This window comes from Cyprinus carpio, chromosome A17, assembly GCF_018340385.1.
Source record: "Cyprinus carpio isolate SPL01 chromosome A17, ASM1834038v1, whole genome shotgun sequence".
Classification (NCBI taxonomy): domain Eukaryota; kingdom Metazoa; phylum Chordata; class Actinopteri; order Cypriniformes; family Cyprinidae; genus Cyprinus; species Cyprinus carpio.
In genome coordinates this window covers 13,814,506-13,833,906 of record NC_056588.1, presented here as the reverse complement: position 1 = coordinate 13,833,906, position 19,401 = coordinate 13,814,506, and the positions used below count along the sequence as shown (strand labels likewise).

Genomic DNA, 19,401 nt, shown 5'->3' with positions numbered 1-19,401 from the left:
TTTTTAAGTGGAGCAGGATTAACTTGTACACCTGCAAGCATTGCCCAAACAGCTGCAATTATTGTCCGACCCAATACAAGGGGAGCAATTACCACGGGGCACCCTGTTCCCACTCAGCTGGACCCTGCTCAGCCAGCTCTGTCAGTGGGAATGAGGAACCTGATTTAATCTTTGTGGACACTCTGCAGGCTCACAACCTGCAGGCCAGCGCTGGGCTGGCCTACACGTAGCCGAAAAAAAAAAAAAAACCTTAACCACTTCTCACGGTGCTTTCCTAATAGTCTGCCACTCCTAAAGACAAGAGTTGAAACCACTAGTGACATACTATTAGAGCAGGATATCCAAGCCTCCATTAAGGCAAATTGCTCTGTTATTCTTTTTGGTGTGTGTGCAGGTTGTGGCAGTGACTGTCCAGGGGGAGCCAGAGGGAATCGCTGCTCCGGTGGTGAGCGCGCTGGGGCCCAGGGCCCTAAGGATCACCTGGGTAGTTCCAGCCAAACCGAACGGTATCATCCGGGAGTACCGCATCAATCAGAGCACCATTGGAGTCATCCACACACATACAGAAGGGGAGATGGCTTATAATGTCACAGGTATTACAAATACACTACTTTTCAAAAGTTTGGGGTCAGTGTGTTTTTTTTTTTTTTTTTTTTTTTTTTTAAGAAAAAAAATATTAAGCAAGTCTGCATTAAAAAAGGTCTAAACTGACTTACACTTTTACATTGTTACAAACAATTGTTTCAAATAAATGCTGTTCTCTTGAACTTTCTATTTATCAAAGAATTTAAAAAAATGTATTTTATTGTTTCCACAAAAATGTAACAGTTTAAATATAAATGTAAGCAACTGTTTTTTAACACTCATAATAATAAGATGTTCCTTACGCAACCAATTCAGCATATTAATAATAACATATTATTAGGATTTCAGAAGGATTGTGTGAAACTAAAGACTGGATTAATGAATGCTGGATATTCAGTTTTACCATCCCAGGAATAAATTTCATTTTAAAATATAATAAAATAGAAAAAAAATATTTTAAATTGTAATAATGTTTTCAGTTTTTACTTTATTTCTGATCAAATAAATCCACCCTTTGTGAGCATAAAGCATCCTTCAAAAACATTTAAAAATCTTTTGAATTGTAGTGCAATAATAAATAATATTATTTTGTTTGTTTGTTTTATATATAAACAGTAGTTACATATGATTAATTATTTTTAGGATCTGTACTTATAATTATATATATATTTATATATTTTATATATTTATTAATATATATATTAATCATTTGTTTTAGGACCGTAATATAAATAATTTAAACATTTCATGTGGTGAATTATAAATAATAAATATCCCAAAATTTTGTGTAATTAAGTAATGGCGGAGTATATTTTGGACTGTAAAACTGATTAACATGGAAGAAAAGCTTGTATCTTTTACCTATAGACTATTAAGCAACAACATTCTGTGTTATGTTGAACTTTAACATAAAGAGGTATTGAAAGTACTGAATGCAACAGAGAGAAATAAAGAGGAAAGTCAGAGAGCAAGTGATGAATCAGTTTAGCAGCGGAGAGCAGCCGCCCCCTAAATGCTGCCCCATGCTGGCCCTGACGGCAGCAGCGGCGAGAGTAAGAGAGTGAGGATCCGCCGTGTCTCCTCCATGTGCCCTGCCTTTATTAATGCATGCTGTTTCTGGAAGCAATCTAATGACTGAATTTACACCTGATTCCCGCAATGAGCAGCCAGCCTGCCCATCATTCCTGAGGCCTCCGCTGATTTGTGGGGCTTCTTTTATCTGCCTGGGAGAGGAGCAGTGTTCCTGGCCCTGAGCCATCCGTCACCACCACAAGGGTACGTGCATGGTGCACTCCCACTTTCAGTGCCGCCCGACTCAGCACAGCCCAGCACATAGCAAAGGACAGCTGCACAACAGCCAGCACACCCAGAAAGAGGGATTTAGATTAAGTGCTCATAAATATCGTTCCAAGGAAGATTTACATTTTCTCTGAGCATTATCTGTTTTATCACTAAAAGTACTAAAATAATAATAATAAAAAACAATAAAAATCCATAATAATCCATCTTTTCTTTTTTTTTTTTTACATTTTTGTACACAATGTCTTAACAAAGTCACTAATTATAATATCCGCAACAATAATGTAATGTTTAGAGTTTTAAATGATTTTCTCATCAAATATCGATGCATGCATTAATGCAGTTTTTTTATTATTATTAATAATATTATGAAATTAAATTCAGGCAATCATTTCGAGGCATTATTATTATTTCTTAATGATAATAATGATGATGATAAGAATAATTCACACAAATACGCAGGCATTTTTTTAAAATGTCTGCTATAATAATGTAATGTTTGGAGGCTTTTCTCAGCAAATATTGATAGCAAGTATTGTGCAACTCCTGTTAATATAATAATTTATTATTATCAGTAGATAATCAGTTGGCAGCAATAATAATAGCAGTGGTAATAATAATAATAATAAGTATTATTATTATATATTTATGTACTAATATATTGATTTTTAGTCTTAGTGGAATATGTATTTTGTTTCCTTTGAATCATCATTTTGAACAGGCTTTTGTGGCATAAGTGTCTGTCTATACAGACCATATGAAACGCATATTTCATGCAGAGAGAAAAAAAGAGAATGTTTCTCTCTCCATCCTGTTGACACTATCACTGACATGATTATCAAACCTGAGTCGGGCACATCGTTTTGAAGAGCATCTGATCTCTTTCCAGTCAGGATTAATCTGAATGAATCGCTCCTCTGAGAGGTACTGTAGCTGACTCTAGGAACGCTAACATCCCATAACGCCAGAAAGAATGCCAGTTTTCCTCTCCGAACACAAGCTCAGACCTCCCTGCCTTCAGCAGCGCTCAGCCACTGGCTGTTTGTCTGTGCACTCCAGAAGGCCCACTGGGAAGCGCCACATCTTTGTAAAGAAGTTTGAAATCAACAGGGACCTTCAGATCGCTGGAGCTCCTCTGCAACTCGCTGTCGACCAAAGATATTTCAGCAAGCAGCGGTGGTAAGGGGCTTTCATAGTTCACTCTGTTCCTCTGAAGGCCCTGAAGTTGGCAGCGAAGGAACGTACCAAACCAATCAGCCAGTCCTGGATCCTGGGGTGAGCGAGGAGGGAGGGGATCCAATGGCAGATTTGGCTTGCTGGCAGTGTGGCGTGTTTAAGACTTGGCTGGAGGTGATGGCAGGCGTAGGTGGACCCGCTGGCTGGGATGTGAGGTGGCGGCGATGCTGTTCAGTCGCTGGCAGGGGCTGCAAATGCCTTTGCTCAGGGTTTCCTTTGTGGAGAGGCTCTAAAGCCGCGTTGAGACTTTCATGTCCCTCTGCGCGGAGCTGGTAAATCCTACCAGTGTTTTGTGGTGTGTGCCAACTCAACCGGCCTAAGCGTCTGTGTTTCTGCGCAGACTGCTGCTGGGAAGCACCTCTGTGCTCCTTAAAACCTGCAAACTTCTTACCCTCTCTCACTTGACATGATTAAACACACAAACACACACACCAAAGCACTCAAGCTTCCTGCATGCTTTCGCTGTGGCAACAAAGCCGCCACTTTGAACACCACATTAGACTCACTGGATTAGAGATTTAGCTTTTTTCTCTGTCGTACCTTTGAAACAACTAATACTAAAACTTTGATTTCAAAGCAAGTTGCATTGCGATTGTTATATGTGCGAGTTTACATCTGCCCATACTATCAAAGACTGAAATTGATTGAAGATGTGTGACGCAAGGAATTGAAAGTGATCACGTTTAAACATTTCTTTGCTGCCCTTTGTAGCTACAGGAGCTGTGCGCACGTTCACACTCACTGTGAGAGCCGTTCCTTTCATATGACAGCACTCCTAGTGACAAAGACAGTTCCTGTCCCCTTTGTTATTGTAATGAATGCAGAGCAAATAAATTAAAGACATCATTAATTAAAGCATTAGTAGTTTTAACTGGTTTCAACACATTGGGAAAATGTAGTGAGTGAGAAAAAGGTTTAAAGCTTTTTTAATTTTTTTTAAATACCTTTTGAATGTTGTTGTTGTTGATGTTTTGATAAGAAAAACAAAATGACTAAAAACAAAAATTGTTAGAGTTGTCCTAACCTACAAAATATTTAATACAAATATGATAAAATTAAGATTATAAATAAAACAACACAATACACCTGACCTAAATAGGGCAGAAAAGGCTGATTTATTTATTTTTATAAATATGATGGAAATTGCAGCATGACATGTGCTTTAAGTATTTGCATAAAACATTTATTAAAAATAATATAAATTATTTGTCCAAATATGAGAGAATTATACATGCCTGTGAGATAAAACTCTTAATATTGTGTAGTCATTGCAAATTAGTTTCTGTTAAATTAACTATCAAATCTCCAAAGAATCTTAAATATGTATAGCTTTTCATTAACTGATGTGAATTATTGCTCTCAATTATATAAATTATGTTGCAAGCCATGCGTTTAATTGGACATTTCCAAAATAATTAATAATTTATTAATATACAGTAGTACTAGTATTTATATTTCCCACTAGAGTGCAAATCTTCAGTGAATCTTAATAGTGTAATGCTAGAAAAGTATTCTAAGCATTATAACATAATTTACACAGTTAAAAACCGAAAAACATAATGTCACAATAAGCAACAATCTTATGTAAGTGTATGAAGTCACTGGTTAGTTTTTAACAAGCACCACCATCATCCCGAGTTCCCTTTACCTGGCTTAACTGTCTACAGATCTGTGCAGTTGCTTTTTTCAGGGTTCAGAGAGGTCTGAAGAGAAGAACCTCTGCCTCCTAAATTATGCGTGAGCGGGAGGAAACTGATCCTATAAAAGGCATCAGGGGTAGTCTCCTAGCTTGGCCGACACGTGGAGCCCACAGATCGCTTCATAATCCCCTCCAGACAGAAAAAAAAAAACATTAAGTAATTGTAGACAGGAAGTAGGCACTTAATTATTTAGAGGTTTTATCAATGTGGCAGGTAAAGTGAGTAAGCATTGCAGGCCTTTTCTCATCAGGTCGCCACGTTCATGGATTGCACCTATCATCTTCTCATATCCTCTAATGCAAACAGTAAATGGCAGCTTGTCAATAAAATACCTTTTTATATCATTTATTACCTCACACTTCCTCACGGTGCTGTACAGAGCAATTTGGATGACAGTTACGGCATTGTTTCACTTTGTGGCACGCTGCAACGGGCCGCTGTGTGCTTAGAGGGGTTAGAGCTAAAAAAAAAAAATTTTAACTACTGTTTATTTATATATTTATTTATTTGCCATTTTGATTAAAGGTGCATATGTCTTTAATAGGCTAAGAGTGCCCCCTTCAGTTTGTATGAGAATTCAAAATCTTAATGAGAGTGATGTTGTTAATGGATTGTTGTATTTATCTTATTATTATTATTGTTGTTTATTATTTTATTTGAATAATATACATGCATATTAATAATAATGAATTCCTGCTTGTGATTAGACAACATATGATTCCTTTAAGTGCAAATTTGAGTCCATAAAAATAGTATTATCAAAAAAAAATTAATATTGCCTTTCCTACCTATAATAATAGTAGTAGTAGTAGTAGTAGTAGTAGTAATAATAAATTGGAATATTATTGCATTTACTAATATTATTTCTAAAGCTAACCTCCCTAAGATTAATTCTGACTAATCATTCAAAAGATTTTTCTGAATTACTTAATCTTCCTATTATTTTCCCTAAGTAGATTGATCTCTAAATTGGGTTGGATTTACACCATGCAAATGCCTTCAGCCCCCCTGAACACCTGATGTTATAATAACTTACCCCTAACACTATAATAACCTAGCTCTTCTAGAATACACACCTGGACATGTTTTGCATGGCGATGTGTAAAGTGAAGCTTTAAAGGCAGTATTCAGCAGTTGTCCCCTGTGTTTAGTATGCGCAACAGAAATCTTTACTTAACCCAAACACAGCTCAGCGTTCTGAAAACATTGATCTGTGTTTGGGTTAAATGAGAGAGGCTGTCAGGCATGCTAAGCAGGAGCGGGGGTGCATGCGTTCCTCCAGATGTGGAGGCAGAGCTCCATGGACACAGGCACGGCTTTACAGGGTGCATAGAGCGAGATTTAAAGTGCTTTAGGATTAGAACCAGATTTAGAGTTCTGATTGCTGAAGCTGCATCTTTGTCACAGGTGCTGTGTTAGACACCAAATTACTTCAACTTTTTGTATTATTCATTCATTCGTTCAGTTATAATAAGCCTAATATTTCTCATTTTAATTAGAAATTATTTATAAATAATAATTAATTGTATTTATTTTTGACAAATTATAATTACAATAACATGTATACACTGCTTTTTAATGAAACAAAAAGCTTTTGTTGATTCTGTTATTTATACATTTAGCTTTTCATTACTACTTTGGCCAAAATATTACATTAAACAATCCAAGAATGTTCTGGAATGAATATTCATGTCATGTGAAGTACATTAATAAGAGTTGTTATACATTTAAATCAGCTAATTTAAGTATTAGTATTGATAGTTTATATATATATATATATATATATATATATATATATATATATATATATAGAGAGAGATATAGAGAAGAGAGAGAGAGAGAGAGAGAGAGAGAGAGAGAGAGATTTATATGTGTGAACAATTATTAAAGATATTACATTATATTCATATTTAATATTATTTAATGTCTTGACCAAGTCTCTCTATAAGAAGAGAATCTCAGTGGGATTTTCCTGGTTAATAATAATAATACTTTGAAATTATATTATTATATGTTTAATAATAAATTCATTAGCACCTATGGATATGTACTGTAATTGAAGAGGTGATTGTTCTGTGTGGAGTTTAAAGGCAATACTGTTTATTGACTTTATGAATATTTTTGCAGGTCTGGAGCCTCACACCAACTACAGCTTCATTGTTGTTGCATGCACTGCAGCTGGCTGTGGAGCAAGTCAGCCATCTATGGGCCGCACACTGGAAGATGCACCAGCAGGTTAATGCACATACACAGTCACTCATCTCATATCATCTCACAGTAAAAACATTTCAGAACCTTAAAAAAATTAATTCTTTTGATTTCTCAATGCATAATCATTTATATTACAATCTTTGCACAATAAGCCTTCCCAACAGCTCTGTATGTATCAAATGGTGGCCTTTTATCAACACTTGCCTCTTACTGTCCTCTTTTTTCTCTCTCTCCCTCTCTCTGTCTCCCTCTCTCATCCTCTCTCTCTCTCTTTCTCTCTCTCTAGATGTGTGGACAGTGCCCAGACATATCCAGTTGAACTCCTCAGCAGTGGAGCTTCACTGGAGCCAACCTCTCAAACCCAATGGCCTGCTCTCTCAGTATCGGCTGCTGCGTGACGGAGTGGTCGTCTTCACCGGTGACGGAGGAGAGATGAGCTACATAGACACTGGCCTTCAGCCCAACACCAGGTTCTATCTATCAGCCATCTTTAACAAGCCATTAGCACTTGATTATCGATGACATCTAATCCTATGTGTCTTAAATAATCCTGGGACACTACAATAACAGAGCTCTTCAGTTACAGAGCTGCTCTGATAAATCATTAGAAGTTTTTAAGAGGAGTGAGCAGGGAGGCTAGCTAATGAGCAGCAGCATTGGCTTGGAAAGTCGTATTGATCGCATTCCTCTTGTAACTCAGCATAGGACAGCAACACAACTTTTCTGCTGTTGATGGATAATGAGACAGACTGTTATAGGATTTTTTAATACTTTTTTTCATACATTTATTAATAATTAAATATTATTACATAATTGAAAAAAAGTAAAATGTCTCTCTCAATCTCTCTCTTTCTCTCTATACTGTATATTGTATATATTCAATAAATTATATATATATATATATATATATATATATATATATATAGTTTTATTATAAAACTTTAATATAATAATTTATTATTTGATTAAAATATTTGAAATAATTTTTACATTTGCACATTAATGTTAAATTTTAAATTAATTTAATTGTAATCTTTTAAAATATAATTTAAGTAGGACATTGTAATTAAAGTATATAAATAGTATAATATAGAAATAATTCAAATTTATTTATTAATTACAATATTTATTTAAATATCTAATTTTCATATTAGTATTTTTTATTGTATTTGTAATCAGTTTTGTAGACACATTTGAATTGTAAATTCAAATTGTAAATTTAAACTATTTTTTTATGTGCTGAATAATAAAAAAAGATCTGCTTAATGTTCAACTTAAGTAATTATGAGGGAAAGAAATTTAGCTGTTTTGTTACTGCCTCGTTATTCACGAATATATTCTCAGTCTCAGCATCTGTGAAATCTGTTGGTTGGCTGTATTCAAAAAATGCACACAGGGACCCTGTGTGTGCAAAATAATTGGTTAGTTTGTGTAATATGTTGTGTAAATATTTGCAATGGTTCAGTCTCATAAGCTGCTTAAGACAGGATAAATCTGTTTGTTTCATTATTTTACAATCAGTGATTCGTAGATTGTTCACTGCATTCTCTAACGTATATATATATATATAGAGAGAGAGAGAGAGAGAGAAACCTTTATATAAACCTTTTTCAACATGCAAATCTATATCTTCTACACTGATTTAAACTGTCAAAACCATGTGTCTTCTGATTGGACAGTTTGGACAGGTCATTTAGTCACCTGACCTCCCTCTCATTGTCCCTCCACTGCTTGTGTTTGTACTGTAGCTCCAAACAGAGACGGGGATAGCCATGACGTTTAATTTGCCATAATTCCAGAGGACCTGCCAAAAGGCATTCCCTTTTCCTGTGCTCTTTTCTTTCCCTTTCGTCTTCCAATTTAGCCCTGTAACAGTGGCAGACGAGCAGTTCATTATCCGGAGAGGCTATAGGCTGAAAACAGTTAAGCAGGGGGCTGGGGGGTGTTCTGCCAACACTCCTGCTCATCGATTATTTATGACAATGTTGATTAGCTGTCACTTACCTCACCATCGTAGAAAGTCTCTCTGACGAGTGAAATAATAACCTTTCTCCCTCTGGGGAAACAGATTAGCTGATCGCCACCTCCTTTGATGCGCCACATCGTGTTTATTTGACTTAAAATATGCAACACACAATGGCCGCGTTGGTGTGCACAGCTGTTCTCTGGCGAGACTCTTCATGTGTGTGTTCTCTGATTAATTTAGCTAATGCTTTTATTACACATGATGAGCACGGTATATAATAACTGATGTGACTATTTTAAAGGGATAGTGCTGGAACAATAGTTCATGTGGAGGTATTAATGGCTGGCTATGGAGTTTATGGCAAATTAAAAGCCTTTAATGTTCAACATGACCCACATACATTGCTAATGCACACCTTTGCACTGACACCCATCTCTGTTTAAAAGGCAAATCTATCTTGTGAAGTCATGTATGTCTTAAAAGAGCCTTCCGCAGAGTGTTTTTATAACTCACATCAGGTGTTAATACATGCACGTACACACACACACACACACACACACACTTCCCTTTCTATTCATATGCATGTCTGTTCAGAGCATCTGTCACGCCTGTCACAGATCACAGTGGAGGGGCTGACCAGCATTGCATTAACAATGTCATCTGTTAAATAGTATCACATCATATTGATCCAGCAGGGACATTTCCAATGAATCAAGTATAATGTAAAAGCAGAATTCTAAGAAGGCTTAGTCATCTGAGCCTTTTCTTGTCTCCATTTATAACAGAAACAGAACTGTACATTTCATGAGGGTCAATAGCTGACTAGTTGACAATTTCTAGATAGGTTTATTTGTTTATATTTTAATCAGTGATTTTATTTATTCTGGTGAAACCCTCTTTGAAAAGTCTTTTAAATTAATTTAATTTAATGTTAAAGTACTGCCAGTTTATTTTGTGATACTAACCATCTGTCTTTACAGATTCTGTTAATATTTGTAATTATATTTTATTTATATATTTTCAGTTTTCATTTTAATGTGATAAAAATTTTGTGATTTTGTCCTTTTTTATTTTTTCAATATTTCTATATAGTTTTTATTAAGTTTTATTTAGGTTTAGTTATTTTAGTACTTCAGCTTTAAATGGAAATGACAAAAGTTGCTTTGGCAAGTAGCTGTAATAAAATGTTTTATTTCAGGAAATGTTTATTTTATTTCAAATTATGATATATTTTTTAATGGTTTTAGATTTTGTTAACGAGTAAACCTGGCAGGGTTATCTTGTGCAAAATCTTTCGCCCTCAAAAAAAATTTGCCCACAAAATTTCACCGGGCAACGGTTAAATGTGATGGTTCAGGAAACCATACATGAACAGATTCAAAAACAAGTAACCAAGTTGTTTTTTTTGTTGTTGTTGTTGTTTTTTATAATGAAATAATTTTTGCTGCTATTGATACAGTGCATACAGTGTATTTTTTTTATAAAATATATTTTGTGTGGTTTTTGTAAGGTCTGATGTAACTGTTGTAAATTTGTCTATATGACATCATTCTGAACTAGCTGTGCGAGTATTTATTTTTAGCTTGCATTAATAATTTTAAATAACATTTGGTTTGTTACACCGACATTCATGCCTTAATTCTGAGAACTCCAATGAAAGAAGCACATCCTCTGTTAAAGACATGGCATAATGGCAGAATCAATGCACCCGCCTCTCTTGCAGACAATGAATAATTAAATGAAGCATCGTCTCCCACCTGAAATGGAGAATCGCTGAAACAGATGCAAATTTAACTTCTGTGACAGGAGAATTTTAAGCTAGTAGCATAATTTAGTTTTGCAGTTGACTTATTTATCTCCTATCCATCTTTGCTTCACAGATATGTGTACGAGTTGGAGGCCAACACCGGCGGCGGGAGCAGTCTCAGTGATCGATACGTCATTCAGACCCCCATCTCCTCCCCAGAAAGGATTCCTCCTCCGTATAATGTCAGCCTCCATGGCCCTCGCTCCGTCTTTGTTGCCTGGTCACCCCCAGGTAATGTTTACAACCTAATGCGCTATGCAGCCTCTCTATTAACACTCATGCAAGGCTGATTTATCCCTGCTCGGGCCTGCGAGAGTGACGGCACACAGGCAGGGATTTACGAGTGGCGTTGTATGTAATTTACCAGGAGCCCAACATGGTTGTAGTGTACATGCATCAGTGCGGGCCAGACGTAGATGGGTCCCACCAATCAATTAACATTCAAACCTAAGTGACAGCTTTTCCTACCTCTAGTGTGATTTAGGGGAGAGTTGTTTGAGATGCGCTTGCCCTTCACCTGCGTGTGTTCTCCCATCACTGTTCAATCCTTTTCCATTCATTCTCTCCCTCTCCGCTGTTGCTGTGGAGTTGAGGTGAATTTCAGGTATTGGATGTATGTACCAATGCTGATCACGTGCATGTTGGTGCACCCACTCAAACGAAAGCACACATAGGTTTATTTATTTCTTAACTGTATATTTATTTAGTGGCATTTCAGCTTTCTTGGTTGTACTCTTGATTTATCTTCTAAAAGCCCAAAAAGCTGAGATCAAGTTGAGACTGAATGGATAAGTCACCACACAGAGCTTTTACAGGAAACAATATCTACACTTATGTGGAAAGACTGAACCTCAAGTGCGTAAAGAAATTAGTGAAAGGTGGATGAGGAAGTATCATGGTTTGGGGGATGTTTTGTGCAGCAGGAGTTGGGCCTCTTATAGAGCTACATGGCAGGATGAATGCACCCTGTTTTATCAGAACCTTCCCTGCAAGCATCTCCAAGTCAGCCTGCAATTTTCATGCAAGGCAATGCCCACTGTCACACTGCAAAATGGGTAAAGCAGTTCCTTGAAGCTGAAAACATTGAAATAATGAAATGCCCAACCCAGAGTCCTGATCTAATCCCAAATGAAAATCTTTGGCAACAAAGTTATGGCTAAGAAACCCACTACACAAGAAGAGTGGACCAAGATCACACCAGCACAATATGAGAAACTAGCCACAGATGTGCTGAAGGCACTCAAACCAAGGGCCTCTACACTTCCTACTAATTTCTGACAGCTGTAACCCTCTAAAATTTTAGTTGTAATGTTCTTTCGCGCTACAGTGGTTACTGTTCTCTAATTTTGATCACTGTTCCACGAAATAAAAGGTTTTGTTGAAATGCCTTGGTTATTTTTTTAAACATGTTTATATAACAGTGCTATACCCACAGCTAATATTCCTTCAAATTTTGAGCGATGAAGATTAATAATATTTCAGGCTCATCTGCACATCCCACTTTGCATGTGGACCGAACATTCTCCCACATGAAGAGCAAATGCAAATTCTCTCTCCTCTTTCTCCCTGTGGTATTAGCAGAAGTAGTTCACAGACTCAAGCAACCCAGACTGCTCTTATACGTGCTTGCAGCATCTACCCAGCATATGCAAGAGAGCGAATATGTTCAGCATCTACCCTTTGCATGTCAGATCTGTGTATGTGTTCACCTGGTCATGTGTCCAAAGCGAATTTGCATGCTCTTTATTTGTTTTCCCTTAAGAAGGTGTGGGTGGGTGAGTGAGTGTTAAAGCGTGTGCATGCATATTCGCACACTCAAGAGTGATTTCACAGACTACATTCAAGCGGTCCTGATTGTCTGCCTCAGATGGTCCATCTTTTGCTATTATTGCCCCATTATGCCTCTCTCCTGTGAGAGGATCCCCTTAAACAACCTCAATTACACCATAAAAGCCCTTAAACAGCCCTGATACCCACAGAAAACATTTACATAGCCCAGATCTTTTATTGACTTTACATTCCAAGAGAGGCGAGCGAAAAATCTATGGCTTCAAACTACAATATCTCACGCTTGGTTAAGTCCGAATGCAGAAATGGGCATGGTTTTAAGCTGCACCTGTGCTTGATGGATCAGATCTGATAGCATGTTCCTTTTCTTTTCCTTTGTGCCATTATTTCTTATTAGACTCTCATTCAAGTTAAAAGTGAAAAAACTCCAAAGTCAGTGATTAGTTGTAAATAATAGAACTTAGGGACCTGTGCGACTGAACTTCTCAGGCAGGAAGCTTTGATCAAAGCGCCGTCTAATTCCAGCGGGTTTTTGTGTCACAGGCAAAAGACTACATCTGCTCAGGGAGACGCAATGAAGGAAGTTGAATAATTTAACTTTTTCATTTGTAAAGATAATCAGCCCATTCTGAATACATCTCGGGTTTCATAAATGTTGAATAACCTATCAGCCTCCAGTTGCCGTAAATTATGAAAGGCGCTAGTGATGGGAATATTAACAAAGCGTGGATGCCAGAACTCTACATTCTTTAGTTCAAATGCATTGCCGAAGACCGTGTGTGTCTGTGTGTTTCGGACAGTGGTGGGATAGTCGGAACGGGGGAAGTGCTTGCTTGCCCAGAAGGATGTTGAATCAAGGGCAAAGCTTCCCAAAGTGTCAGATCCACTGTATGTCAGTACTTTCACTGTATTACGAGTACATACGGCTCTTTGTATATTGTGATTGTGGACTGTGTGAGCTGACTGTGTGTTTGTTTTCTTGGTGGGTTGGCACTAATCTTTTCAGTTAGTTTGTCAGTTAAGTTATTGGTTTAGTAAGTGGTTGCATTTGTGTCACGCAGTGTTGCCAAGTCTGTGGTTTTCCCACAGAATCGGGCTACTTTTACACTGTTGCCGCGGTATGTTTTTCATGTCCGCGGTTTGAAGCGACACCAATAATGTGATATTTAGCCCCTGGAATGCAACTTCTACCTGGGGAACCCCAACAAAAATTTGTATTTTACCCCCCGGAATGCGATTGGGGTAGTTTTGGGCTAGTTTTGAGTTGCAATTGGGCGGGTTTTGCTGTGAAAACCTGGCAACCCTGGTGTCACGTTTCTGCTGTCATGTTTCTGCTTAATTCTACCCCATACCTAAGCAGCAATTTAGAAGTTTATTAATGCAAAAGTTATAGTTTATAGTTAGTCAATAGTGATAATTGGTCCCCAAACTAAAGTGTGACTATTTTGGGCTAAGTCAGTTACCTTTGTTGGCAATGTACAACAGACAAACCATCTTACTGATTTCTTTATATTGCTTATCATGAGCAAAAATTACCATAAACATTAAAAAACATCCACAATAACAATTAATTAGTAGACATAAATTCCAAAAAAAATAAATAAATAAATAAATAAATGTCTGACTGATAAAGTGTATGTTGTGTCATTTTAGCTCAAGGTATCAGTCACTGACGCCGTCTGATGCTTAGGAATAGTAGCCACCGGAAACACTTCTGGGAGTTTAGAAATCTCACAAAGATTGCACAAAATGGGACAGTGTATAAGCCAACATTTGAAACAGCTGTTTTCTAAAAGTGTTGCAGCTTACTCTGATAGTGGAGTAGGACCTTTATACATATTATATTTATAAGTTTTAGATTTCAAAACTTAATAGCAGAAAAATGTATTGGAAAACTGCAAAAAGAGTTATAACCTTCCCTGGTCTCCCCTATATATCTGCTTTTAGTGAATGAAATGATTGTTATACCTCTAGTTTTTAAGGTATCTAGATACTGTACCAGCAACACTGTGCAGTAGCAGGCACTATTTGTAAAGACTAACAGACTAAAATTACTTTATCTAACATGTTTCTCTAATGCATATGACTGGATATCAGTTAGTAAAAAGAAGTAAATGTGACTTTATATTTCTGTTTCCCTTTAAGGTGTGTATAATTCAAGTGCCCCTTTGGAATATAACGTCCTGCTCAATGCAGGCACTGAGCGGCCCCTCATCCGCCGTGCTGGACCAGAGCACTTCCTGTTACTGCAAGGATTGGACCCCTATACCATCTACCACATTCAAGTACAGGCCTGTCAGCCAGGTACTCTGAAACCTAAACAGTGCAAACCTTAAGAAAATAGTCAAATAAAAGATGGATGAAAGAAGAAAATATAGAAAACAGAAACTTAAATGATACGATTAGGGGCATAGATCTCATTTCAGGTTTACAACAATCAGATCGTTTGAGTTAACTTTGTTGTATATATATATATATATTTGGCTCTGTAAATATTTAATGTATTTAAATCAGTACCTAAAATAAGGGGGGAAAACCAAGGAAACATATTTACAATTTGTCCTTTCTCTCTGTTTAAATATGTTGTATTAGTTGTGATTTCAGCTATGTATCAAAGGGTTTCATTTAAATATTTGTATGTGCAGATGGTTGTGGTGTAGGACAGGGGCTGTCTGTTCGGACCCCTGAAGCTGCTCCCTTAGCTCAGGACCCTCCAGTTCTCAAAGCTGCCGGTGCGGCCGTTATCGTGGTCTGCTGGAGTCCGCCAAACAAACCCAACGGCCTCATCACTAGCTACTTCATTTACAGGTACAGAGCACTCACTCTCACATACGATCAACAAAACATCCTGGCATCTCATACCATGCCGCTCACTGCACAACATAAGACTAATCAGATCACTCTGCACACTTGGTCATCAGGATTTTTGACTGATAGGCTGTAGACTTGTGCCTGTAGACCCATTGTAGTCTGTTTGCTAGAACAGGGTTATTTTGACAACTTAATCTGTACAGCCTTAATATTTACTTACTGTATCACCCCCGATTTGATTTTGAATTGTTAAATCTAAGTAAGGGATAATGCATTGCTAGCTGTGCATTAAAAGATTTTAATGCACGACTCGGAGGCAAAGAACCAGGCGATGCGAAGCTTATACTATGGTCATTTGCCAGCATTGACAACTTAAAGCTGTTAATGATGTTTGCAGCGCAATATTTGACCGGAAGGGTAAAATTGACAGTTATGTAATTCATTTGAATTTACTTTAGCATTGCTGTCTCTGTCACAATCTCAAAAATCCCCTGCAGTTCCATCATGAACCACTAGGTTTTAAACCTTTGTGCAAGACATTTGGAAAGAGACATTTGTCACAGAAATGTTCACTGATATTTCAGCATTTCCATTCATGCATTGTCTGGCAATTGATCTCATAACTTTGGCGCTACTAGTACCATGCTGTACTTTTTGAGCTAAAGAAATGTCAATGAGGGGGAAAAAAAGACTCATCATTCAAAACTTGATGGAAATTGAGAATCATCAGAATAAGAATAGAACATTCATAGCTATATTAGCATGACATCCAGTTGTCAGTACTTGAATAAAGTTAGTTCCATAGGGATATTTAAAGACATATTTTGGCTCAGTGGACATGTTACCCTGTACTATTTATCAGCACTCCACGCTCAATCTCTGCAAATGCACTTCCATACAGAGATGCTGTCAGACTAATGTCAGAGCAAAGCTTGCATGAGGATAAATGTGTGTGTAGATGTGAGTCCATGTCAGGGCATGTTTGAAAGGAAGGCCGGAAACGTAGTCGAACACAAACAGTAATTATGCTGTGACCTTGAGGTGAACAGGCCAATCACTGCTGGTTACACTTGTCAACATTTCCTCTCTAGTTCCTGTCTAACTGACAGCAGGAAAACGCAGAATGGAGTGTGAAGTGCTTATGTGGATATCAGCTGTATATCAGTGACTGTGGTATCTGAGTGCAGAGAAGAGGGAGAGAGAGGCTGATCGGCAGCTCTAAATGGAAGATGACTTTGCCCTGCTGACTTTGATTATTCCAGGCACATTCAGAACTGTTTGAGAGCAATATGAAACAGAATGCACCCCGCACAGAGGAAATAAAGCTAAGACTGACATGGCACGATCACATCAGAATGCTTTACTCCGCTGTTACAGAAGCATCCTTCAAGGAGAACGGAGAGCAATGCGCCGGGGAGTAGCTAACTCTATCATTACGCTGCCATCATTGCCCTTATGTTCGGAAACAACACAGCCAGCCGTGTTTGAACCTTTATTGCTGCACATTGTGAACGCCAATTTAAACCATTCAGATTTGACGTGAAGGATTCCAGACAATGATCAGATTAAACCATATATTGAGATGTCTTCCCAACGTTTTCACTCTTGGATGGCAGCAAAAACAGTGTTTACAGCTTCTACGCGAGTATGATTGTGTGTGTGTTAGCAACAGGGTAAGATTTTAATCAAGGGCAATGCGGCTTGTTGACCAGTGTCATTCATATGCAAGGTCAGATCAGTCTAAGCCCGCATAAATCTTAAGAAAATATCATTAGCATAGCCACAGATGCCGGTGCATTCCGACAAACGCATGACTGGATTTCATCTTAGCCCTGATTTGGGAGCGGGATAAACTCTGGCAAATACATCACATACAGGGGGCAGAGAATTCACTCGTGGCATAATGGACTTGGTGTATTATTCTATCTGCTCATCTTAATACCAGCGATCAGCGCCGCGCTAAATGTAATCGGTTTAATGTGCTATTGTGTATGTATTCAGCTCATTGGAGGTTATCTGAGATTGTGAAGTGAGTGTCCCCTCCTCAGGGATGTTTGTCCTCCACGCATTTAACTTGTATTACACAGGAGAGTCCCACCTGGGATAGTCCTTGGCTGCTGTACAGAATTATTGTAAATCAGTTCCTAAGAATACATCCATGTTCATATTGCATGCATTCAGTTGCTGCAGATGCTGGTGAGACAATAAAAGCATTGATGAAGTTGATGAACTCCTTAATCAGCTAGCTGTTGCAGCCTCAAGATGCTGGACTTCTGAAATGGGTCATATCATGATAAATCAAATTCTTGTTGATGTTTTAAAATAAAAGAGTTTAATTTATTGATCTTCAAATAGATTGCATTTGAACTTATCGGCAAAAATGTGTCTGGATTTTTTTAACTCATAAGGAGGAAGTAGGAGAGATAGGATAGATATTTAATTTAAAAAAGTTGGAAAACTCTTCCTGGCTGTGTGTAGTACCTGCTGCTCTGCATGTCTGTCCAGTGAATCCTAGTGTTATGGAAGAGTGGCTGAAATGTGTATATATATAGGTACAGTAAGTATTTAAAAAAATTGTTTTTTTTTTTTAATAAGTCTCTTATGCTCCCAAAGGCTGCATTTATTTGTTTAAAAATGCAGTAAAAACAGTAATATTCTGAAATATTATTACAATTTAAAATAACAGTTTTCTTTTATATATTTGATATGTAATTAATTCCTGTGATGGCAAAGCATTTTGTAAGTGAAGAAGTCCTGTTGCTCATTTTATATATGAAGTGGATGTCTGTAAAAAGGCACAGCAGCAAAAATGTCAGATATTATTTTTAGCTCGTCAACGTCTCGTCTTCGTCACAGAAAAAATGTTCGTTAACGAATATTTTTCGTCGTCGTCTTCGTTAACGAAATTAACACTGTAAAAAAGATGAAAATAAAATAAATAACTTTACCTACATTTTTTAACCAGTGAAGTAAAAGTAAATGAAAAAAGAAGACATCTTGTGTTCCAGATGCAGTGTCTGTATGTGTGTGGAAAAGACTGCTGATCGCAGCTGTGTGCTGTAGTTTAGCGCCATGGTATGAGACGTTCCTCTCCCCTGCCAGTCTCTGTTTGGCTTTATTTTTATGCAGTGGGTGAGATTAGGCTGTTGCGGTGCGAGTGGGGCCGGCAGGGGCCACATTAGAGCGGTGAATGTCATTTTCTCCAGCAGCATGGAAGCCAGGCCTCTAATGTGGAGGAATTAACGAAGCTTGAGCAAAGCCCAGCGCTCTTCCCCTGCTCCACATGCTTCTCTGTGTGCTCTTCCTCATCTCTGCATCCATCCTTTGGCACCCCCACTATTTGTTTGTTTTGGGGCCTCATTTTTAACTGCAACCACATTTGAAGGGTCTTTAAAGAAGATACTTTGTACCTTTTGTCATGTTTTTCCTGTCTTTCATTATATGGCAGATGAAGGATTTCTGTTTTTTCATGTAATCTTAATTCTGTCTCTTCCAGGCGGCCAACTGGAACTCAAGAGGAGCTGCTGGTGTTCATCTGGACCGAAGGTCCCCTAGAATTCATCGATGCCTCAGATTCCCTTCTACCGTTCAGTGAATATGAATACAGAGTCAGCGCCGACAACTCTAAAGGCTCTGCCTCCAGCTCCTGGACCTCCGTCCGAACTCTAGAGGCAGAACCACAGGGAATGGACACGCCCTCGGCCCGCCCTGCCAGTGCCTACTCGCTTCTGCTGAGCTGGACCCAGCCTAGCATGCCAAACGGAATGATCTCCAACTACAGAGTGGTGTACCAGAAACTACCCAACGATCCTACGTTCAACTCCACAACTGTTACTGCTCTTACAGTTCTGGTAATACTCTTATCTCCCATCAATTTGATACATTATGTGAGAAGTTTGTTATTATGTGATAAATTAACCATGTGGAAAGAAGCAAGACGACTGAGTAATGTTCCATGAAATAGCACCCACAAAAAAAGATTTTACACCAATCTATCA

The 19,401-nt window shown here is 37.8% G+C and overlaps 1 protein-coding gene across 1 annotated transcript in view; it reads left to right on the top strand.

Moving 5' to 3' along the window:
• Nucleotides 1-19,401, top strand: part of LOC109054737 (usherin-like) — a 196,342-nt gene that overhangs the window by 156,197 nt on the left and 20,744 nt on the right. Inside the window, 7 exon segments of the mRNA XM_042773393.1 lie at nucleotides 395-593; nucleotides 6,948-7,055; nucleotides 7,318-7,501; nucleotides 10,878-11,035; nucleotides 14,738-14,896; nucleotides 15,238-15,400; nucleotides 18,900-19,335. Coding sequence (XP_042629327.1) covers nucleotides 395-593; nucleotides 6,948-7,055; nucleotides 7,318-7,501; nucleotides 10,878-11,035; nucleotides 14,738-14,896; nucleotides 15,238-15,400; nucleotides 18,900-19,335 — 1,407 coding nt within the window.